Source organism: Lonchura striata, chromosome 1A, assembly GCF_050655825.1.
Source record: "Lonchura striata isolate lonStrDom1 chromosome 1A, ASM5065582v1, whole genome shotgun sequence".
Taxonomy (NCBI): domain Eukaryota; kingdom Metazoa; phylum Chordata; class Aves; order Passeriformes; family Estrildidae; genus Lonchura; species Lonchura striata.
The window spans coordinates 27,622,777-27,647,086 of NC_140741.1; the positions used below are offsets into that span (position 1 = coordinate 27,622,777).

A 24,310-nucleotide genomic window follows, 5' to 3' on the forward strand; every position below is an offset into this window, starting at 1 on the left:
TACAAATGCACAATCCAGTACCTTCCATATGGGGAAAAGAGCCCTGGGCAGAAGAGTCACAGAAGTGCAGTGCAGCTTTGGGAAAAATATATATGAGAAGAAGAGGACGTTTTTTTCTGGTTCTTTACCTTCAGATGAGATCTTCTTTTCCCATCAGCACTCTCAGTAACGGGGAAGCAGGGAGTGAAGATTACTCTAGAGGACTGATTAGAAGATATTTTTTCCCTTTGTATCCCGAAAGATTGCCTTAAGGGCTGTCAGATGGTGGGTTTACAGTCACTGCTGCCCTGGAGAAGTGGAGGAGGCTGAAAAGCCAAGTGTGAGCTTACAAGGGTGGTCCTGGCGCCTTTGCAATGGTTGAGCCTGTGTTATACCTTGTGTTGGTGGTGTCCCTGTCATACTCTATGTGGCTTGCAGTCTTGTGGGCCATGCAGCATCTTGGCAGCTTCTGTACATCCCAGGGAGCATGGGAAACCCTATGGGGAAAGGGTCTGATGGGGTCACTCCCCTCCTGCAGCTTTTCAAGGGCAAGTTCTACCACTGCCTGGGGGTCGACATCAGGAACATCACCAACCGGTCTGACTGCATGGCAGCAAACTACAAGTGGGTGCACCACAAGTATAACTTCGACAATCTGGGACAGGTGAGTTTGCCCGCAGCCCCTCCCTCTGATGGGAACCCAACACAGGGTTTTCTCCTCCCCAGGGAACAGATGCAGTGCCTGGAAAGCCAATGCCTGGGCAGAAGGAGCAGTTATTTGGCATGCATGTCCATGAAGAAGCTGTGTCACTAGTGGGTTGGTATCAGAATGACACAGGATGTGTGGGAAAGAAAAGTGGTGGCAGCAGAGAGCTTGATTTTCTCTTTTTTCCTGCCATGAGGATGATGTTCTTCACAAACTCTCACCTCTGGTGGGTCTGGCTGCACATGGCTCCATGTCACCCCGTCCCTGTCCTCCACAGGGGAAAGAGCAGGTTTTGAAGTGTGCAGAGACATAAAGAATAGAGTATTTCAGTGCTGTGTGTGTTAGAGCATAAACCCACAATAATTTTTTTCTGCCTGCCAGATGTACCTGCTTCACATCAGCTTTGCTTTATATGTTGCAGGCTCTGATGTCCCTCTTTGTTCTGGCTTCCAAGGATGGCTGGGTGAATATTATGTATAATGGACTTGATGCTGTGGCTGTTGACCAGCAGGTACATGGACTTTCTTGTGAAAGGACCTTTTCACTTTCCTTATGCCTGTAAGGCAGAAGCATCCTTTAACATCCTGCTTCAGATACCTCCCTAAAACCAAGAGTCCCTTCCAGGACTCTTCTGAATCCTTTGTTCACCTATTTGCAAGGGGTCAGGTCCATGGCCTTCTCTAGTCCATGCAGGAAGGTATAGCTGTGGCTATGCTGTGGTAGGGTCAATGGGCCTTTGTCTTTTTGTAATGAAGAAGCAATAATGCCATGTGTCTTTCTGGGCATGCTGGCTCCTTCCTGGCCCACACACGATTATTTCAATACCTTGTAAAGCAGGATCTGTTGGGCTGCCACCCACTGCATTCCTATTCCTCTACTGCTAAGATAATGTCTGCCTTTTTTCTCCTCCCACTCCAGCCAGTGATCAACAACAACCCCTGGATGCTACTCTACTTCATCTCCTTTCTCCTCATCGTCAGCTTCTTTGTGCTCAACATGTTCGTGGGGGTGGTAGTGGAGAATTTCCACAAGTGCCGGCAGCACCAGGAGGCTGAGGAGGCGCGCCGGCGGGAGGAGAAGCGCCTGCGACGCTTGGAGAAGAAGCGAAGGAGTAAGGCACAGCCTAAGTGTTTGGTTGGTTCGTAGGCCAAGGTTTTTTGAGAAAAACCTTTTCCTCTTATTTTTCTTTCCCAATGAGCTGGTCTCCAAAATCCATCACTCGTGGCTGTGCTCTCAGCCTTCCTCCCTGCACCTCACTCGGTTGGTTTGGGGAAGAGGGCTGGCTGAGGAGGTCTGCTGGGACTCCGGGGAAGGCACTGGGGAAGGGTTTTAGCACCCTGATCCTCAGGAGATTATGTACCAAAAACACACCTGTGCACATGCTGACAGGCATTGTTGGCATGGGGTGTGCACACATGGATACACTTCCTTGTGCTTGGGGTAGAGTCCCACCTGGGATTCCTGCAGCTCAGCTGGTGGTTGAAGAAGAACCTGGACAGACCATTCTTTGTGTTTAAATACAAATCTAAATAGGAGGGAGGAAAAAAAAAAAAGAGGAAGACCCCTGTGTTTTGTGTCCCAGTGACCCTAGTGTTTCAGTATCACTCCTTGGGATCTCAAACCCTCTGTGGTGAAGGAAACCTTCTATTCCTGGTGTTTCTGTCCTGTTTTGTGTTACCTTTAGATAAAAATTGCTGAAGCGTACTTGCTTCTGGAAATCATCCCTACTACCCAGACTTCCATTCACAGCCTATGGGCATGCTTTCCTTTCCTCTGCTGCAGTTTTCCCCTTCTCTCCTATAACACCCCAGGGCCTCTCCTTGAACCATCTGCTCCCTTTTATCAAAACTGATCTTAATTTGTCAAGACCTGAAATGCTGATTTAGCACCATTCCTACAAACACAGTCTACTAGATTTTTTTCTAGTATTCCATTCTTTGTCTTTTTTTCCTACATATTTTCCCCATTTCTTCTTTCAGTGTTTTTGTTTTGTTATTTGTTTTTGGTTTTCTTATTTTGTCATTTTCCCCTTCCTCCCTGTGTTCTTTACCTATTCTTTTCTGGTCTTTCTGTCTCCCAACTACATTCCAATTCCTTTCAATACCTATCACCAAGCTTATACCTTCTCCCTCCTCAGTGTTTCTTACCCATTTCTCTCTTTCTTCTAATTTCTTCCCAACTCTGCTCTTATCCCTCTTTCCACTGAAGAGGCGCAGCGTTTGCCGTACTATGCTACCTACTGCCACATACGCCTCCTTATTCATTCGGTCTGCACCAGCCACTATCTGGACATCTTCATCACTTTCATCATCTGCCTCAACGTGGTCACTATGTCCTTGGAGCACTACAACCAACCTGTGGTGAGTGAGATCATGGAGTTAAGTCCTGCCTCCAGACATTGTCATTTTGGTACAGCTTTCTGGTGACCACTGCCCACCAGTATAAGTAGAACACTTGGGTGTCTCTAAAAACTACTGTTAAGGTTTTGTAGGAATTAGTTTTGTGGTCGGCAAATTTGTATGAAGATTTTCATGTGTATCCAAAAAGGTAGTTCCTACTTGTTATCCATTAAAATCCTACTTGTTATCCATTAAAATCAATAGAGAGAAAGTGTCTGAACAAGAGTCAAGCCCCTAGAAAACATCATGCTATTAAGTCTCTGTGCTTTATATTAGTAAGTGGATATGTGGGTCACCCAAATTTAGCTGCTTGCTCTGCTTTTCATGTTCCCCTGGATCCTAATAGGAGTTGTGGAAGCAGCAGTGTCCTGGGAGCTTCAGGCTTTGCATCAGATTTCCAAATGTCAGCCCAATTCCCCTGCCATAGGGCCTCAGCTGAGAGAACCAGAGTGGCTGGTTTTATGTCATGGGATGGGCCATACTTACCAAGCCATCTTTACCCTTCTTTCCTTCATAAGAGAAGCTGCAGGGCCAAAGTGCTGACCAGAGCCTCTCTCAGATGCAGGGTGTGGTTCCAAATACAGCACCTTGGAGGCCAAATAAGTTTTACACTTTGCTTGGGTACAGACCATGTCCCTCTCAGTTTTCCTGGCAAAGCTGTAGATGCCTTTGGTGGGAAATATGTATACTGCACATATCAAAGGAACCTTCTGCCTCCATATGTAGACACAGCATTCATCATGACATCTGCCCAGTGACATTTCAGTTTTCTCTTCAGAAGACCCTTGGTTTAGGTGACAGCTCTGGCATCTGAAGAGATTGTCTGAGGTAACTCAGGCTTTGATGAGGAGCTGAATCTGTCCTCATTCAAATCTATTGCTGGGCTCCTCTGTTTCCTGCCCACCTTGCCCAGCTGCCCAGGTTTCATCTTGCCCTAGATGGTGCCCAGTTTTATATTTTAGGAACTCTCAACCTTTATCTGTTGGTGTCCTCACATCAGATCTTTGTTCCTCAACAAGTCACTCCTTTTCCTTACTCTTGAGCTCCTTTCATTGGAACACAGCTCCAGCCAAGCCAGCCTGCTGTCAGGCTCTGTTAAACAATCTTCTCAAAGCACTTCAAACCCTTCCAGCACAAAATGCCACCAAAAGCTGCCCACTGCTCACGCTGGTTCTTGGTGGTCATGAAGGGGCGGCATGTAAAAGAATCAGAAACCAAACAGCTTAGAGATGTGATGTGCAGGCACCAGACCAAGGCACAGCAGGATTTCCCCTGGTCAGAGATTACTTGAATCGACAACCAGAGTAACCTCTGTACTTCACTCCTGGTTGATAGCTATATGCCAGAGCCATTAACAAGGTGTCATTCAGGTGGCACAGGCTACTGGCAGAAGAAAACTTTGATGGCATTTTATGGATCCTCTTGCAATAGACAGAAGAGAGGAGCAGTAACTGATCCTGAGAAGGACATGGGCAGAGGGGCTGGCTGGTGGTTGCCTTTAGTAGGCGACCCCCACATTCAAGTATGTAGGAAGTGTGGGGCCACTTCCCCACGCCACAGTGAATACCTGGGGCAGCTTCTGCACCCCAGGATGAGTTCCTGGCACTTAGGAGAGTCCTCACATAGGGGGGTTATGTGTTTGATGTTGCTTTTGCCTCACTTCTTTTCCCTCTCTTTCTGTGGCAGTCCCTGGAAACCGCCCTCAAATACTGCAACTACCTGTTCACCACTGTCTTCGTGTTTGAGGCAGTCCTCAAGCTGGTGGCATTTGGTCTGCGACGATTCTTCAAAGACAGGTGAGCAGAGGATTGTCAGCTGTGGCTGTGGGACAGCTGGGTTTGGAGTAGAGGTTTGGGGATGGTGCCCTACCTAGACTGTGAAGCGGTGGCAGAGTGCTCTGACTGCCTCCCAGTTCTGCACCACGTGGACCTAACCTCATCCTCCACAAGCTGCACATGCCTAGGCAATAGCAAGAGTTGTCCAAAAATTGCGTCTTGGTTGCAGTCTGCTGGTTAGGCTAGAAAGCAAAGGAGATGAAGTTAGAGACAGACATTTTTTCTCCTGCCTGTGCAGCAAACTGTGAGAATGCTAAAGCAGAACATAGATAGCAAAGTTGATTCAAGGTAGCAAGGTCGTAAAAAGCTGAGCCCATTAGTCAAAGCATAGTGCTATAGTAACACAGCTCCATGCTTTCAAATCAGGCTGGCTTGCCTCTGGCTGCTCAGGGTGTGTGCAAAATGAATCTCTGTTTCTCTGGAAAAGCCCATATAGGCTGACTCAGAATGGGCCTTGAACTCATACGTAAGGAAATGTTTAGGATGAAGTGGAGACAAGTACCTTTCTTTCTCAGGAAAATGGAATAACTCCATCTTCATTTATTCTCTTCAATTTTTCTTCTAAAGGTGGAACCAGCTAGATCTGGCCATTGTGCTGCTGTCTGTCATGGGCATCACATTGGAAGAGATTGAAATCAACGCTGCTCTCCCAATTAACCCCACTATCATCCGGATCATGAGGGTGCTGCGTATTGCCCGGGGTGAGAGAGACGCTGGCCAGAGCAGGGATGCATGTGGCCATTGAGTGCATCTTGGTGCCATGACTCATTGAGCAATGGCTGTAAAGTTTTGAGCTTGCCCTGTCCCCACCCTCGAGGAGCCTCTGAGGTGTCCTTCACCACATCCCAGTAGGGATTCTAGGATCTAGGACAGCCTAGAAGCTCAGGCTTTCTGATTCCTTGGGAGGTGAAGCACTGGGAGGGTGGGCAGGTCATGTGAGTGCTGAACTTTCTCTGTTATTTATTTCTGGGGCAACTGTAGTAGTGGTGTGGGGAGCAGAGGCCATCGAGCAGGTTGAAATTTCCTAGATAAGGTGGAGGCCAAGGTGTGCCGAGATGGTAAAAAAGTGATGGCTAAAGGGAGAGAAAGTGATAGAAGGAAAAAAATCAAAGCTGGACAATTAGGATACATATTCCTGGGAAGCAGCATGGGGATAGTGCACATAGACATGGTTGGCAGAAACAAAATATTTGGTAAAAAGGATATGAACTTGAGAAGAAGGAACAACTGGGGTTGTACCATCAAAAGCAAGAAGAGGAATGAGGGGGGAAATTCAGTTCTTCTAGGCTAAGGAGAGACAGGACATGTGTCTTGTGCTACCATTATTAGTAAAGGATGACTCTGAGCTCAGTCTGAGTGATACTTGTGCTTGTTGTGGCAGTCCTGAAGTTACTGAAGATGGCCACAGGAATGCGAGCGCTGCTGGATACAGTTGTTCAAGCCCTGCCACAGGTAAAACATCTTCCCTAAAGATGTTTTTTTTTTCTTCTGTCCCTTTTTCCAAAGGGTTGATTTTTGTGGGGTCTCAGAGGTGGTGTCTACTGAGGTGTGCAGGCAGCTGCCTGAAGGTCATGTCCAAGTTCTTGTGTCATTCATGGGGTTCAAGGTCACCTTGCATTTCTCTTCTCCAGCTTGTGAAAGAAATAAGGCTTGACTCCTGGATAAGGGTAGGTTTCTTCCCATCACATCTAGCTAGTGTCTAACTGTTTGCAACTAGTCCTTAGCTCCTTTCTTGCCTCTCCATAAGAAGGGAAGAGTGATTGGAAGCCATTTCAGGAGGAAAAGACATCTTTATGTCACTGCAGCTCTCACCCTTCCCTGAATGTGTCACCTTTTCCCTCCTTCTCCTTTATTTGTACTCTCCTTTCCTTAGCCAGTGCTTCCCCCTTCCTATTTTTTCTTCTTTCCTCCTTCTGGATCTCTTTGTGTTTCTGAGCATCTCATGCATGAGAAGCAGTGACACGCTCTGTTGTGGCTCACACAGCCGGCAGTAAAGTGTCTGCTGCAAGACATTGAGACAGAAGGATCTCATGAGCTGTGAGTGGCAGCTGCTCCCAAACGAGATGCTGACACGGTGCTTTACACAGGCTTCAAGCCCACTGTGAGCATCCTCCCTGATGGATAAGCAGTCAGGGAGTCTGGTCCCCTTCCTTTTGGATTGTTGAGGGAGAATTGTTAAGCAAGGAGTAATGGCACCAAGTAGCTCTGTGGATCATACATCAGACTGGTCCCTTGGCAGGCCCTGAGAAGGCAGCTCTACTGCAGGATATCAAAATGCACAGGCATTTGTCAGTTGATTTATCAGCTAATGTGCCAGTGCTGGTGAGTGATGATGAGCTGGGAATCAATCTGAAAACAGCATGAGTAGTTACCCAGGGAATTTACTTCTGGTGTTGGTGACAATAAATGTCAATCTGAATTAGTGGAATATGATGGCACAGAAGGGAAAAGGAAACTCTGTGATCTTTTATGGGTCCTGAGCTCTGTCTGATCTTCCATGCTTTTTATTAAGCAATAATTATTTGTGGTTTATGATAATAATAGTAATAACAACAATATTAGTAATTCATGTATAGGACATACAATATCATTCAGGATAGTTGTGGACTGAGATACACTGGACAATAGGAGGGGGAGATGAATGTTGTTCCTAGTGCAGGCAGATCTGGAATGTAAATTTTTATTAGTTCTGGCTCTGCTGTCACAGACTGGCTCAGTGCAGCTTCTTTGCACCTTGCTCTTTTCCATTCCAGGAGCCACAACAGATTTTTGTCAGGAAAGGATCTGTGCACAGTGAAGGTCTTCAGATCCAGTGTCTGCATGTCTGTGGCATGTTTATTCTAAAACCCAGATAAATGCACACAGATATTAAGAGCTGGATGAAATAGTATCCATAAACTATTGATAAAAGGACTTTGCAATACATTTGCACTTAAATTATGAGATTCAACTTCTACCCCCAAAATACAGATAATAAATAAGAGAGGAGGAAATATTCATATCCCTGTCATGTAGACAGAGAAACAGAGTAATCAGACAGTTAAGTGTTTTGCTCAAGATGGCAAAGAGCACAGCTGGGACCTGCAAGTCTCTGTTTCTGGTCCTAGCCACAAAACACAAGTATATTCTTCCATACTTTCTCATTTCTGATTTTTCTGTTTCCCATTTGCTTATGGCTCCTTTGCAAACCAAGTTTGTGGGCCAGGTCTTTTGGAGGCTAGTAATACCTGCCTCAAAGCAAGCAGATGTCTGAAAGTTTGGTATTCCCCTGGAAGATAGTAACAAGCAGTACTTAATCCCTCCAGCATCAAAGCCTATGACTTCCTATTGACTGCCTTTTCTACTTCCTATAACAGGTTGGCTTTGATTAATAAAGATGTGTAGCAGGGAAAAAAAATCCCTCCATACTTATAGTTGCATTAAAATCTGAACTTAAAGGTCTAAAATCCATCAGTTTCAGCATTAAAAGAATGAATCTAGTCTCCATATTTTATACACTGGGTCTTCAGGGGACAATTGAATTATCTGTAATATTCTTCTCTAAGATTTATTTTCTTTGCCAAAAGAAGTAGTTTAAAATAAGCTGTCCTTTCCCTTGCACTTTCTCCTCTTCCTGACCTTTCTCTTTTTGTTCCTAGAGCACAGACTCAAATCAAGGATTTTGGCTTGCTAATGGCATACCAGGCATCTCCAGTTGTCCTGTTTTAATTCCCTTCCTGTCTTTGTTACACTGCAGCAATTCTTAATAGTGAATAGAGCTTTAATTTAAAGAGCCCTTTGGAAATGTAGTCCTTAGCTAACTTTTATTAACTTCCTTTTCTTAATGCCCTGTAGACACAGACACAGCACTGTTTTCACAGCATTTACTATGGTGTCTAATATAGTGATCAGAAATAATTCCTTCCAGTGAGTATGTAGGGAGCCAGGATGTGGCAGTCCAGGGGAGTGGGTGGGCTGAATCATTTCTTTCTCTCCTGAATTTGGATGGCACAGCAGTTGCAATGACAAAATTAGATTCCTGAATTGATGATCCTAACTTAGGCCCACAGTGACCACATGCATTCAGACCAGAAGCTGTTTAGTGTTTCAAAAAACCTATTAGGTCCTTAATTTTTCCATGCCTTCTCTTCCAACCTTCCTGCTCCTCCTCCAGCCCTGATGGCAACTGGAGCCATCCCTGAAAATTTCTCAAATGTTGAGCAATTGTTTGCTTGCATTTGTATATTGGGATTTCACTGCTGTTCTCTTCAGTCTTGGAAATGCAGAAACACTTTCTGTACAGATGAAATAGGCTTTGGGATAGGCTGACAGTGCCATTTGCTTTCAGGTGGGAAACCTTGGACTCCTTTTCATGCTCCTGTTTTTCATCTACGCTGCTTTGGGAGTGGAGCTCTTTGGAAAATTGGGTAAGTCTCAAGCAGACCATGCTTCAATGTGAGCTACAGACATGCTGGTTGGGGTTTCTCAAAATCAGAACTCTTCAATACGGGGACTGAGTTATTTGGTGCACTTTGTTCTCCCTTATGCATAATTGATGTAAGAGGAATTTCCCTCTAAATTGTTGTCCTAACAGCCTAACAAAATAAGAGCAGTCTCCATTTTCTCTTACATTCTTCAGCATTTGCTTTTTTCTGCACCCTTTCCCTGACATTGCCTTCAAGATTGCAAGAAAAAGTTTGTGAGATTTTATTTACATCTCTTGCCATGGAATATTGATCAAGAAGAAAGGCAGCACAATGACATGCTGGGAGGATCCCCATGAACAGCAGTTACACTGCCTGATATCCTGGGGCTGGGCCATCAGAGATTTTTCCATATTGATGGCCAACAGCCAACTGTTGGGCAGGGTGATGATACCATTCATTACCTGAGGTCTTCAGGTTGTGAATTCCTGTTGTTGGTCACAGGGCTGGTAATGTGCCCTCCCCTGAGTGTTGTGCTCTGTGCTCCCCTTGTTTTTCAGTGTGCAATGATGAGAACCCCTGTGAGGGCATGAGCCGCCACGCCACCTTCGAGAACTTTGGGATGGCCTTCCTTACACTTTTCCAGGTGTCCACGGGTGATAACTGGAATGGAATAATGAAGGTAACTGGGACCTGAAGGCAAGGATCTCCTACTTGGGGGAAAAGAGAAATTCCAATGTATGGTCTATTCGGCAGAGCTTGGGCTAGCAAAGGGAAGGGGAACAGAGCACAGAAGCTGGGTTGCTAGATAAGGTCCCTGCTCTCCCCACTATGGTAACTCACACCTTGGGCTCCTCTAGTCCTAGAGACATGTGATTGAGAAAAGTGCCAGTTTTCCTTGGGAGGAACAAGAAAATCTTTTAGGCTGAGGGAATATCCAGTGTAGTCAGGACTGCACAGGACATGTTGTTGGATGTGTTGGGCATGGCACTCATCTGCAAAGCTACCAGGAAAACAGAAAATAAATACTTCCATCAGAGAACATGGAGAAAGGAAAGTTCTTTCATCACAGATGATGCTTTTGAGAGTAGATGGGAGAAGGTAGTATCAGCCTGCTCATTTTTGGTCTTGTTCACATGTGTGGGGCTGCGGTGGCAACAACATGTCATGATCTGAAAGTTTGCTTCATATGCCCTTGGATGGTTTTGCTCTGAAGCAAACAGAATATGACCAGAGAGTGTCCCAGATTCTTTGGGGAATTATGCCAAAAGGTATGGGGTGATGGAAGTGTCTGCCTTGTTCTTTCCATTAACATCAGTGTTTTTTGACAGAGAGAATTAGCCAAGCTTCTGTTCTTACTTTAGTCTTTCCTTCCTTCCATCATTCCCTCTCAATCCCAACTTCCCCTCAAGGACACCTTGCGTGACTGCAGCCACGATGACCGGAGCTGTCTCAGCAACCTGCAGTTCATCTCCCCACTGTACTTTGTCAGCTTTGTGCTCACAGCCCAGTTTGTCCTCATCAATGTGGTGGTAGCTGTGCTCATGAAACATCTCGACGACAGCAACAAGGAGGCCCAGGAGGATGCAGAGATGGATGCTGAGCTTGAGATGGAAATTACACACGGGCTGTGCTCCCACAAGTCAGGCTCTCCAAATTCAGGACAGGGAAAAGGAGCAGGAACAGGAGGAGGTGGTGGTAGAACTGAACCTGAAGGACATCTGTGCATGAGATGTTACTCTCCAGCCCAGGTGAGTACACCTTTGAACTTACTAAGCAGACTGCAGCAAGGAGCTGTGGGCATTAGCTGGGCAGCTCAGATGATCGAGGGCTTAGCAGTAGCAGAGTCTTCCACCTCAGGGTGAAAGGTTTGCTTTCAGCAGTAGACTTCTGAGTTGATAGGATCATGTAGGGATAAGGCTATGACAGCAGTGTGTCCTGTTCATTGTCATCGTGGTGTAGGAACCTGAGGGCCAGCAGAGGAGGGATGGAGCAGATCAGCTAAAGGTGTGACAGGAGCAAATTTGAGAGGGGAGCTCAGGAGAAGAGTGCAGGAGAAATGGCAGATGAAGAGTGAGTGACTCCAGCAGAGCTGTAAGGGAGACGTGAGCACTGAAAGTGAGTGAAGACTGTCCCTCCTTATTTTATTTTTTTTTTTCATTGAACTCTGGCACCTTTACACACCCGTGGAGCAAATGTTTCCCCCCAGTGACCCTGTGCAAGTACCTGCAGAGCAAGATGCTGCTCCAGATGAGTCAGGGTGGAGAACCCAACCCCAAATTCACATGAAACTTGAAAGCAAAAAACTCGACATTCTTAAAATGATCTCTCCCATCCTCCCCCCTTTCTTGTCCCCTAGGAGAACTTATGGCTGGACAGTGTCTCTTTAATTATTAAGGACTCCTTCGACGGGGAGTTAATGATCATCGATAACCTATCGGGCTCCGTCTTCCATCATTACTCCTCGCCGGCCATGTGCGAGAAGTGTAACCATGACAAGCAAGAGGTAACCTGCGTACGAGGATGTGTGAGGGATTCTTCCCCCCAGACCTGCACACCCACACCCACATGCCCGCAGGTCATCCCATGTGTGCTCTTCGCTGTAGATTGTGTAGACAGTAGAGCTTGTTGACCTGTGTTTGTTATCTGTTGTGAAGTGCTGGTACTGCCTCTAGTACAGGCCTGCCCTCCTCAGCCACACGTGGATGTTTGAGGTGGTGGAAAAGTGAGACGTGACAGGACACACAGGAGAGACTGAATGACCTGAAGAGAAATGACTATGAAGGCATCCTTTGGCAGCTCTTGTTGTGTTCAATTCTGCAAGGAAAGTCTAGGCTCAGGCTCATGATGGATAGAGGACTCTAAGGATTTCACACCAATGAGACCACTCAGGAGCAATTCAGTGGAAGATTTAAGCTTGTGTTTTGTCCTCATTTTAAGCATGTGCTTGCTTATTCCCTATTGAGGTTAATCAATTAAGCACATGTTTAAATGTTTTGTTGAATAGAGTCACGTCTGTAAGCAAGGATTGGTTTGTGGTGAAAACCAGTTAATTCGTTTGAGCAAAAACTAAATAAAAGTGAGCCCACTGAGAAAGTTTCTTAGCTGACAAATGGGTTGTTGCTAAGAGCAGGACCAAATGGCTTAGACTTGAGCTACTGAAGTTGGTAGATGCTTTGGAAAACTCCTTCTTAAACAATTAGTCTTTTCAGGCTGTGAAACTTGAGGAGAAAAATACTCTGGGAAGGGTTACGTGAGTAGCAGAACGGATTTAGTTCTGAAATAATTTCATTGTATGTAAGTGCTCTGATTTTGTGTAGTCAGACTTGTAGCAGTAGTGTGGCTCTTCTGAGAGTAAATTGGTACATCAGTGGCAAACTTCACCCTCTCCTTCCCCATAACTGACTCGATCTGTTGTTACAGCTTATAAAGAAACAAGGAAACTAGGGAAACAGCTCTTATTGGCAGGTCATTCTGTTCGTGTTTGAAGAAAGCAATATTTTGTTTGGTCTCAGATGCCTAGTTCTAAAGCTCTGATATTTTTTCAGCTTCTCAGCTGTCTGCTTTTTCCCATTGCATCATTTTGAAACTACCAAAATTAAAACATTGCTGTAGTTTATCCTTATTGAGACACTTCACAAATGAATTCTGCATTAATGCAACCAAATAACTAGTTTTCAATTAACTGCAATTTCCATTGCTTTACTTTAGTGTTTATGTTCAGCAGTCGGTGCTCAGCTTTCTCATCAAATGAGATCTAAAGCCAGAATGATTGCCCCCAGGTCAAGTAATTTGGAACTAGTTTACTACATTTGAAAACCTCACAGATAGTTTTCAGTACCCACCTACGAATGAAGACAACAACCCATTTTCTTACCTTTCCAGCAAAGAAACTAGATTAGCAAAATCTTCAAATGCAACTCATAGCCAGAGCAAAGAATTTGATGCAATTATCACAACTAAAAAATTATTCTTAGCTCGTACTTTCTAATGGATGTTATAGAGCCATAAATTACTTTCCAAAATGGTATTTCAATACATCTAAAATGTTGAATTGAAAAGAACTTATCTATGCAAGAATGGGTTTAGTAATAAAATGCAGATGTTTTATTTTGGATTATATGAGTCAAAGAGATACCTAAGGATTTTAAGCCAGAACTGACCATTACTTTCTCTTCATATTTCAAAGTAGAAAAGAAAAAAGGAGGAAATTTAAATAGTAAATCACTATATGGACTCATGTAGTCATCAGCAATTCCCAGAGCCATTAAATTATAGTGTACTCTGGTACATCAATATACCCAAATGAGCATTGTTCACAGACTGAATTGTAAAGTACCAGAAGCAATTGACAGCTAGTTACATAGGCAAAACTATTTATCTAGTGCTCTTAAGTGTGTGTATGTTAGAAAAAAATCAGTATGCTTGCTGTCCACCCAATCAGCCTTAAACCATCCTGCGGACAAAAATCACATATTAGGCAGAAATGTCCACTCCAATTTCACTGGTAGTTTAATTCACCAAGATGATGAGCACAGCGAATTGACACATTTAAATGTATGCTAAAAGTCTTTAATGTGTGCTAAGCTTTTTGTGGCATTGAGCAGAATTGCTCAGTGTCTTTCCCAATTATGCTCCTGATACTTTATTTTCAAAGCAATTATTTGTACAATTAAGGGTTTTTGTGATCATGGGTCTCTTCTTAAAGATATATCTGCAAGTAGTTGTTTTCTAAGGAATATGTGTGTATTGTTCAGTATCTCAGGCTGATGCTCCTGGCAGGTTTCATGGATTGGGATCTAGTCAACAGCCCTTTCTTCCTCACTGTTATTTAAAATATATTTTTGTTCCTCATCTTTAGTCAGCAGATTTTAAAATATTATACCATAAGGGGAGCAAAAAGATCAAAAACACCTTTTTTCATTATGCTAAGCTCTTCTCTTGTCATTTCTATCCTTTCACTCTTGGGATGGTTGACAGACTTCTGTATATGGATGACTGACATGTGTTTAGCCATGGTAGGAGTTTCTCAGTGGGCACCAGTGAAATGTGTTTTCACACCTGCAGTTTATTTAGTCAGGACTTTGTTGATTGTGGGTTTTATGTAGATCTCAGGGTGGTCAGAATTTTCAAGCAAGTGGTTCCGTGACAGACTACTCTGGCTTTTGTTGAAATCCTTTTTTATGGATGGCAAAGGTAGTCACAGATGTTAGTACATGTCATGCTCACATCTCTACAAACACAGCTGTAAGGCTGCTTTCATGTAGCAAGCACTTGGGAGAGTAAAAGATGAGTACACCCATTAAGTGGGACTGAATGAAGACTGTGCTTCTCTACAGGAGTTGTTGCTGACTGGTGGTTGTGTAGCATCCTGGGCATAAGTTCATTGTAAGCTCTCTGTACATTCATGCTCTGAGGAGCAGTTGTTGGTTTTGGGCTTTCCCTGTGGTTGAACAGCACCATGTTCCTGTGTCAAAGTAATACCTCAAAAAAGGATGCCATTTGTGCACTTTATTTAAATCCAGCTCCAGTTTTCCATTCTGTTTGTTTAAAGTGCATTATCCATCACATGGAGACCTCTTCCAGTCTCTGGCATTGGCAGAAGCCACTAGACTTCCAGCTCAAAAGTCATTTCTCCAAATGTTTCAGCTGCTGTCATGGTGCAAGAGCTGTACCTGCCTCTTGCAAACACAAACACATGGCCAGAAGCTGTCCGACTGAGACAACCCAGAATGCAGCTCTCAAGAGTTAGCTGCTGGTGGTGCAAACTTCTGGCACTCTAGAGACCAGTGATGGAAATCCAAGCACAGGAGGGACAGAGTAACTGCTTAGGCTGGTAGAAAAATATACTTTTCAGGCATTATGAGAAAGAGTTGTCAGGCAGAGGGGATTTAAAAGCTTGGAGGAAAAGGGATGGGAGAGGGGCACATGTGATATGAAACAGACCAAAAGATGAAGCAAGGTCAGGCAGAGCTGAAGCACAAGAATGAGACAGATGCAGTGGTCAGACTTGCTTTCAGAAAGTAGGAGAGCTCAAGTGTGGGTGTGTGGGAGGGGGCTGAGTTTACAGATGGAGAACAGAATGGAAGACAGTGTTAGGCAAGATCTTGGGTAGGTTAGAGGAGAGGGGAAAGGCAAGATGCAGGAAAGCTGGAGAGAAACGGGGTTTCAGTAATGAAGGTAAGAGAATATGAAAAGCATGACACTGGCATGGATTGCAAAAGGCATGACTTTCCCTGGAATGAAAGCAGCTTCATGTTTAAGCAGGGCTGTCTGTGGTGCCTTCAGAAAGAAGGCATCCCTCAGCAGAGAGGGCTGTCCTGTCACCAGCATGAGGGACCCCTCTGCCTGCCTGGCTTTACTTGCAGGGCCTTGGGCCAGCTGTACTGCTGTGACAGATACAGGACTCGTTCCTCCAATTCTGGATTAGAGGAGCATGGAGTGATAGCAGCCTGCTTGCAGATCGTATATTCAACCTTTCTTGAAAAGTGAATTCTCCTGCCCAGCCCAGTTCTGGGTTAGGCAGTTTCTGATATATCCAAGGAATATAACCTAAAATTGATTTTGGGTCTACAGGCTCTCACTTATCCACCATCAACAGTGTGACTTCTTGAAATGTGGATTCCAGGCATGACCTGTGACAGCTCTTTTCCCTTCCTGCAGGTCCAGCTGGCTGAAATGGAAGCTTTATCCCTCAACTCAGACAAGTCCTCTTCCATCCTTCTAGGAGATGAGTCAGACAATCGAAATGCTGCTCAGCTGAATCCTAAGGAGATCAAGGTTAGCCTCCGACAGCCATGGGCACCTTACACCATGTGCTGTACTTATGCCCCTGCTCATTTCAGGTGTTCTGTATTCATCCAGATATCCCTGAGGAATGTAATTCTAGTCATTTTTCAAGAGCTTCTCTATAGAGACATACTGTGGAGTAGGATTTGAGGAGAACAAAAGAATAGATGTATTTGAAAGTTCTCTTCACTACTGTTAGTAACTTCCTCTGAATTAGTCAAAAGGTGAATTTGGCTGGAAAATTGAGCATCTCTTAGCTAGCTTGAAGTTATTATCAGAATCTGTTGTTCTTGAGGCTTTGAAAAGTCTGCTCTATCTTCTTCCATTAAATTTCATAAGGCTTTGTCCTCACTTATTTTTTCCAGCAGGATGGCCAGGAGAACCCTGACTCCACTGGGGTAGACTATCTGGGGGAATGCCTGCTTCCAGCATCCAGTGAGGATGGCTCTACAAACCCAGATAGTTACCTGTGTGAAATGGAGAATACACCTTTTGACTCAGTTCAGTCTTGGTTAAAGCATGAAAGTAACAAAGGTGAGCAGGGCTCCAATTCTCCAGGTCTGTTGAAACTGTGGCTTGGTTAGCTCTGTTTTTCTCCTGCTTTCCCTCTGCCAGGGGGAGAGTTAATGTGACTTGGGGTTACACTAACCAAGAATTAGCTTTCAGTTTACTAATTTGCTTCAGGAATGGGGGGAGGAGCAGTTCCTTCATTTTTATTGCTAGTTTTTATATCTTCCCTCAGACGTGACTCTGTGCAATATTGTGAAAGTGCTGATCCTCATTTGTAGCAGTGCACCCATGCACAGTCAGAAAAGAGTGGGGACAGATTCTCCTCACGTGGCAGCTGGATGAACTGTGCTCACTCAGCACAGAAAAACCTCGCTGCCCCCTGAGACCAAGTAAAGGTTCAGGGAACATGTAACACATGTCTGCCCTTGGTGGAAGTACTCCAGCTCTATTCTTGAGCATGTCCTGGTCTCCTGTGGTCCCTAACTTTCTCAGACCACCACTAAACTTTATCTGCCTTCATTCCTTGCCTTGCAGGATCTGGGATAAATGTCCTCTGGCAGTGATACATACTTGAATCAAGTATAGCTCAGCATTTCTCTGTGAGAGCAACAGCAGAGCTGGCCTGTTACCTTATGGCTCTGAGCTCTGTTAGGTCTTCCAGGTCTGGTGCAAGTTATTGTGCAAAAAATGGGATCCTTAGTGTGAATGCCAGACTGAGGCATCTTGGCCAGGAGTGCATGTTCCCGAATATCCTTTGTTTGCTGGACCTGAGACTTTGCTCAGTGTAACAGCAGCAAAATAAAATCAAAGGACCCTTCAACTTTTTTTTCCTTCTATTTCTGTTCTCCTCCCCTTTCTTTTGATGCTCTGTCAGTCCCTCCCAGACCCTTCTCTCCAGGTGCATCTTCCCCTCTGTTACCTGTACCAACAGAATTTTTCCACCCAGCCATCTCTGCCACCCAAACAGGCCCTGAGGAAGTCTCATGTCCACACAACCTTCCTAAGATTTCTCTGCAAGGCTCATGGGCATCACTGAGATCTCCAGGTGTGAACTGCTCACTTCTCCATCAGGTGAGGAACCTCACTTCTGTCTGCTAGGAAAACTCAATTTTCATATGCCACCCAAACAGAGGGGGCTGAATGAGGAGGAGAGCAGAGAAAGGAGAGAGACAGCTGTGATCACGGGCTGAGTAGCCTGGATAACCTGGATCTGTAGGAGGAGCACAGTGGAGTGCAGAATGCAGTAGGGTAGGGGAGGAGAGAGGGTAGTATAACAAAGTGGTATTGGATAGCTCTCACCCCATGAAGTCATTTGTTCTTCTTCTTTGGATCAACAAATAGTTTGACAGCTGCAGTGTCAAACTATAGTTTGACAGATAGTTTGACAGGCCCCACATGAAGACGAAATCACATCACTCCATAGCTCCCCCCAGGTCCCTGGCTCTGGATGTGCTGCAGACACCTGTGTGCACAGCAGCCATGGTGTGGGCCAGGGAGGTGACAGCTGCACAGCCTCCTCGGATCTGCTTAACACCATGACTCCAAATTATGCACCTTCTTGATTGGAACAGGCTTCTTCACAACTGCAATCTCCACATCCCTTAGTGCCCATCCACACACTGTGTCCCTAAGCTCATTGTTTTGCACTGCCCACTTAACTCTCGCATCCCAGAAAGGTGCCATCTCTTTCTGAAAAGGCAGCTATTTCTCACTAACAAAAGACACAGAGATGAAAGCCCAGAAGAGATCCCTGCTATTGTTCTTGGAAGATACTCCGTGAACAGGGGCACTCTGTTCCAGACATACTAAAAAAATAAAATCACATGTTATTCACCTATAAATGACAGACACTGTTGGCACAATACCAATGTGTATAAATTCACCAAGGATAAATTTAGCCTTGGTCTGAGACTGAGTTGTTGCAGTGTTGAAACGTCTCGTTTAAATTAAGACACAAAAGAGGTAGAGCCCTGGAGCTGGCACACCACTGAGACAAAAGTACTGAACTGTTGTAAAAATTAGTAAACTTCTGATTATTTGACACAGACTGTGTTGAATAACTATGGAAACTGCTTTAGGAGACTGCTCCCTGTCCTACATGCTGTCATTCCCAGTGCAGTGTCCCAGTGATGATTGCAGACCAATTTCCTAGAAACAACTAAAATGCAGCTTAACTAGATGAGCCCTGATACAAGGAAATTAAGGCTGTTTCCTCTTCCTGCTGGAAGGGCACCCCACCTTTGTACCCTAAATGAAAGGGTTGTTGCTGCTTATGATGGTCAAAAGAACCATGGCGCCTCTTTTCTCTCACCATATATTGCTGATTTTTTAAAATCAGCAATAGGAGGTCTGTACAGAAGTCCTTTGATTCCTGTGCAGCTGATAGAAGTGTCCACAATCTGTGTGGCATGTTTATAGGGAAGCCATGCATGGGGATCCACAGGGAATCTCTGCTCTGCTGCCTCCTGGACCATCAGTGCTCAGGGAGAGCATAGGGGTGGGTGCTGCAGGGCTCACAGACACAGCATCCCTTCCCTTTGGTGGAGCACTTCACGTGGGAGGGGCAGATTCATCCTGAGGCAGAATTTAATTAGCTCAAAATATCGAAATCTTTCCTCCTCCTTGCCCAGAAGGAAATCCCCATGGCAGGCTGCATGTCTAGTTCTTTGTACCATTGGTTGGTTTATAGCTCCCTTCCGTAGCAAAGAAGAGCGAGAGGAAGGGAGTTTCCCCCCTTTCTGTAATGGTGGCTTGTTTTCACATCCCAAAGTCACCCCAAAACCAATAAGGCAAAGTCTCTTGCCCACTGCCCACCTCCTTGCTGAGAACTGTGTTTTCGTGCTCCCGCTCCCCAGTCCCCCGAGAGCGACACGTCGCTGGACAGCCGGAGCAGCAGCTCGGCCGGCAGCCTGCAGACCACGCTGGAGGAGAACAGCCTCAACCTCAGCGACTCTCCGCAGTGCGCCCTGGACCTGCCGGTGGCTCTGTGCCCCGTGCCGGCGGCGGGCAGCCAGAGACCCCTGGCAGCCCCGCTGTCCCCCGCCTCCCGCCGCCGGAGCCTGCGGGGCCGGGGGCTCTTCAACCTGCGGAGCCTGTGCCGCCACCAGCGCAGCCACAGCAGCGGCGGCAGCACCAGCCCCGGCTGCACCCACCACGACTCCATGGACCCTTCGGATGAGGAGGGGGCGGGCAGCAGCCTGCGCGGGGGTGGCAACAACAGCGAGCCCTCGGAGACGCTCAGCAGCCTCTCGCTGACCTCGCTCTTCTCGCCGCCCCCGCCGGCGCTGACCGTGGTGAAGAAGTGCAGCAGCACCAGCAGCCTCCACGCCAGCCCCTCGCCCCGCCGCCCCGCCGCTCACCACGCCAAGCCCTTCTACACCGTTGACCCTCGGGGCTTCCTGTCGATGCCCTCCTGGGTGACGGACTTCTGCAAGGACACCCCCTCGCCCAGGGAAGGAGAGGAGCCGGATGGCCCCGGCAGACTGGGGACAGGGGACCGCAGCTCCCCGCTCCCTTCCAAGCTGGAGCTGGGAGATGGAGTCAGCAAGAGGAACAGATGAGGGTCCCTGCGGTGCAGGGAGGGAGCATTCGGCCACTGGCGTGGGGAGCATGTTTCACTAGCTTCTCCTTGGCAGCAATTCCAAAGGATTTGCAAGAAAAAGAAAACAGGCAAACAAAAATTTATAAATATATATATATATACGTAAATATATATATATATACATATATATAAAAAATAAATATTCTGGTACCGTACCTCAGAGGTGTGGGAGAGTGCAAGCAATACGGGAACAGTCCTGCCTGAGGGCAAGACCTGGACCATCACCCCAGAGACTATAGTGACAAGAAAAGGCCATGGGGCTGGCAGGGACAGGACCCTCCAGCCAGGTGACTGCTACATGGCAGCTGTTTAGTTATATACATATACATATATAGAGAGATCGATTTATTTATTTTTTTTACTGAGAGATTATGAATTTCAGAAAGTGCTAAGGAGGAACAAGAGAAATGGGGGGCCTAAAGGAGCTGCTACACCAAACCATGAGGGTGGGGTGAAGGGAAGGGAAGCAGGGTAAGCGGCAAGGGAAGAGCATCTGGGGCTTGCCTTGTGTGTTTCTGGGAACTTCTTTATTGTCCATGCTTCCATTTCCAAGGTTAAAAATTGTGGGCCAGATCTTCAGTATGAGCATAAATTGGCAAAACATGCTGTTGGTGTAAAGCAGCAGAGTTCTGGCTTGAGGTGAATTCATGCTGATTTACAGCAGGTGAAAATCTGGCCCCAGCAACAGAGAAAAGCAAATAGCCATGGACCACAGGGAAACGTTTTGAGGTGAAAAGCCTTGCTTTGAAGGAAATGTGTGAACACAGCGGGCACACTCGTAGAAGGAGGGATGGAGACTACATGGCTTATTTTTGTTGTTTTGTGGGTTTGTTTTTTTCATTTTCCAAAGAAAGACAACTACAAAGGGAAAAAAATCATGAGGCTCATGGGGATATTTGGAGTGGGAGAAGGAAGGGAAGGGGGAAGTAAAAAGGAGAGAGGAAATGGAACTTTCCCCCCTTTTATTTGCAGTAATTGTAATATTTTATTTTAAAAGCCCAAGGGTGCAAAAATTATCCCCAGAGAAACCTATCTGTTATTTTTGTATCTATAGCTATAGATATTAAAAGAATACAAAACCTAGAATATTAAAAAAGACATAAAAGCAAAGGGGGCTTCAACAACACAAAACAGTCAGTCCCTTGACTGTGAGCTAACCCTATTGCAAGTTCCAGTGGGAAGACCCTGCAAGGACATCCTCAGCTCAGTGGCGGTTCTGTCTCCTCCCTAGCATCATCCTCTGGCATTTTCCTGATTTGCATCAGTGTAGCTGGGACCAGAGTCCTAATCAGTGCCAATCATGGGCATGGAGAGCAGCAAATATTGATGGAGAGCGTGTGTGTGTGTGTTTGTGTGTGCATGCCAGTGTAAGGATGCTGATGTGTGCTGTGTCCAGGCCAACTGGCTCACAAGCTGGAGAGATGGGTGAGAGGGACGAGGAGAACTGCAGCTCCCCCTGTCTCTGCGTTGTAGGGCACTGGAAGCAGGGAGAATTCTAAAGGGTAAGGTCAGAGTGACCCCTCAAACCATGACCTGCCTCAGGATTGCAAGATTCTGTCCAGCATGATCCTCTCCCTAAGTGGTTGCAACAAGGCTTCCAGAGGTTGCATCCCTCCTTGCTTTTCCAGAGGTACAACTGCACAAGTCTCCTTCCTGGCAGGGCCAGCCTGGATCTCCTCCTGCAGCAACTCCAAGGTTTTGTACCCTTCCCAGATTTGCAAGTGGGTAGGAAAACCAACCACCCAAGGGGAACAAAGGATTTTGGATGTCATGTACTACCCCAGGGATGTTCCACTCAGGTGTGTCAGAGAAGACAGACTGGGAAGGGCAGGAGGGAGATGATAGCCGCCTAATGGAGACAGGAATGCCTAAAGCATGAGGAGAAGGAGCAGGACTCCCTGTCCCATTTTTTCTGTCAGACCAAGAAGGCCTCTGCAGCCCTCACAGAGGTCTTCCAGCTGGCATACAAAGCATTGTGAAGAGGGCAGCACAAAAGATGTTCTGATTTTATTGTGACCTGTCTGACTTTAAAGCAGCTGCTGCATCTTACAGACCAGAGTTGTAAACAGCAAGCACATCACTTGGAACCAGCAGCCAGGAAAAGGATATTTACTGTGGAGACTTAATTCATTTGCTCTGTTGCAAGCGTGCATGCTGACTGCAGGGAGGTCAGAACCTGTGAGTAGAGGACAGGAGAGCCTGGGTCCTTGTCCTTGCAGAAAGGATGCAAATACAGATTTATTAAAGCAATAATAAGGGTCTTTAAATGCTTTTTTTGCACTGGTGTTCTTTGGGTGAATTGCCCCTGCTCATTGTCCCGTGGGCAGAGAGACACGACATATGGTTTCACATCCTCAGGGAAGGAAGTCAGTCACTAAGTGGCTGAACAATGAATGTGGGTTGCACAAGGCTTTGACCCAAACCCAGAGCTGCTTTGAAGCCAGAGGTAGGGCTTACCAAAAAACCCAAGGAGTTGAAACCCATCGAAACCCCAGATACTTCAATGCACAGAGTGCTTCTTGGAATCTTATCACAAGAGAACACGGAGGTGGGACTCCAAGCTGTCCTGGCAGTTGTATGGGGCTGTGAAATGTTTCAGCTGAACAATGAGAGAGACATCAGACTGGTGGAGTGCTAGAAAGTACCTCAGTATTTAATCATGAGAGAAGCATGGCCTGCACTTGGGATAGCTGGGAGGGAAGAAGGGTAAAAAGATGGTGGTGGTGACCTCGTGGGGTGACTACAGCCCCTTGGATGGATATCTCTAGGCTTATTCCAAGTTGTCCCTGGAAGTGACATCTTTGTTTCTCCTGTGGTTTGGGGTTTATGGCAGTCCTGCTCTGCGGGATGTCTCCACCTCCCAGCAGGGTCGTGCCATCTCACCCACCTCCTTGCAAAAGGGCTTTCACCCTCCCCGCTATGACTGGAGCAAAAGGCTTCTGGCTTAGGAAGGAGGTTGCCATGGAAACAGAAGACTTGATTATCCTTAAAGACTATTTTGTCTCTTTCTTTTAATTATTTACTGTTTCAATAAGAAGCAGAAAACATCTATCCTTCCCAAAGAAGCGGCAGAACACTAAACCCCAGCAAGGACTTTGTGGTTTTGCTGGGGATTTCTGCAGTGCTTCAGGTTGTGCACCTTCTCCTGGTGACAGCTGCCTTTCCCAGCTATGCCTGGCTGTTGGTACAGAAAACCTCTGGCATCACCCACCCACCTCCCAGATAATACCTTAAGATTTGCCCAGGCATCTATTAAGCCTCTAATATTCCCCACTTCCCACAAGGGACTGTACTGCAGGCAGTTCCTGCCAGGGTGCTCTCTGCTGTCATTAGCCTGATATTGTTCTGTTTTATCCATTTGGGCGTTAGTAGGGGGGGGTTGTTTTGTTTTGGAGGATTTTATGAGGCCTGTGTAAAGGACTGCACACCACCATCCCTCTGTGAAATTCTTATGAACTGAGCAGGACTTGGTGGGAGGGGAGAAACTGAAACCATTATTGAGCAAGAAAATAATTTTTCAAATAGAAGAAACATAAAGCAGAAAACCTTGAAGTGTTTCAATGAATTTTGTACTTTTCCCACCAAAATGTCTCTCACATTCAAAATGGTCCCAAAGGGCATCACAGAGGTTTTGTGGCCTGGTTGGCCTCTGGTGACTGAATCCTCAAGACCCCAGGCCAGTTGTCCACCTGATGGGGCACTGAAGATGGGTCCCAGGCAGTGAGGTGCCTGCAGGAAATACACCCTGCACACCCACTGTACAATGAGAGCAAAAGTTGTCCTAACGCTAGATCAGAAGCAGAGATTTATTTTTAGCTAGTGTAACTAAAATCTCAACATTTATTATGGAAGATACAGAAGTAAGTGACTTGGATTCACTTGGGTTCATCACAAAATTCTACAGAGAAGGAAAAAATTAAACCCTGTGGATTTTTTTAACTAGCTGTGATACAAAACACAGTGAACCTTGTAAGAAGAGCTTGGTACCTTGCAAAGTCAGGCACCTGGCTGTCTGACACCCAGTTCCGTTTATCTGTATGTGACCTGACTTTCCAAGAGTCTCCATTCCCTGCTCTTCACAAATGCTT

At 45.9% G+C, this 24,310-nt stretch overlaps 1 protein-coding gene across 4 annotated transcripts in view; it reads left to right on the forward strand.

Moving 5' to 3' along the window:
- CACNA1I (calcium voltage-gated channel subunit alpha1 I) overlaps positions 1 to 23,767 on the forward strand; it is a 167,174-nt gene extending 143,407 nt beyond the window's left edge. For 3 of the 4 annotated variants that reach the window (XM_085570383.1, XM_085570382.1, XM_085570384.1), the window contains 15 exons: positions 518 to 643; positions 1,107 to 1,196; positions 1,604 to 1,823; positions 2,894 to 3,045; positions 4,771 to 4,880; positions 5,487 to 5,620; positions 6,301 to 6,371; positions 9,247 to 9,325; positions 9,883 to 10,004; positions 10,735 to 11,073; positions 11,682 to 11,828; positions 15,986 to 16,102; positions 16,477 to 16,645; positions 17,496 to 17,692; positions 19,477 to 23,767. In XM_085570383.1, coding sequence (XP_085426509.1) covers positions 518 to 643; positions 1,107 to 1,196; positions 1,604 to 1,823; positions 2,894 to 3,045; positions 4,771 to 4,880; positions 5,487 to 5,620; positions 6,301 to 6,371; positions 9,247 to 9,325; positions 9,883 to 10,004; positions 10,735 to 11,073; positions 11,682 to 11,828; positions 15,986 to 16,102; positions 16,477 to 16,645; positions 17,496 to 17,692; positions 19,477 to 20,181 — 2,778 coding nt within the window. In that variant the 3' untranslated portion in view covers positions 20,182 to 23,767. The remainder of the gene's footprint in view (positions 1 to 517; positions 644 to 1,106; positions 1,197 to 1,603; positions 1,824 to 2,893; positions 3,046 to 4,770; positions 4,881 to 5,486; positions 5,621 to 6,300; positions 6,372 to 9,246; positions 9,326 to 9,882; positions 10,005 to 10,734; positions 11,074 to 11,681; positions 11,829 to 15,985; positions 16,103 to 16,476; positions 16,646 to 17,495; positions 17,693 to 19,476) is intronic. The other variant, XM_077783408.2, reaches the window with a different exon arrangement.
- Positions 23,768 to 24,310: the final 543 nt, after the last annotated feature.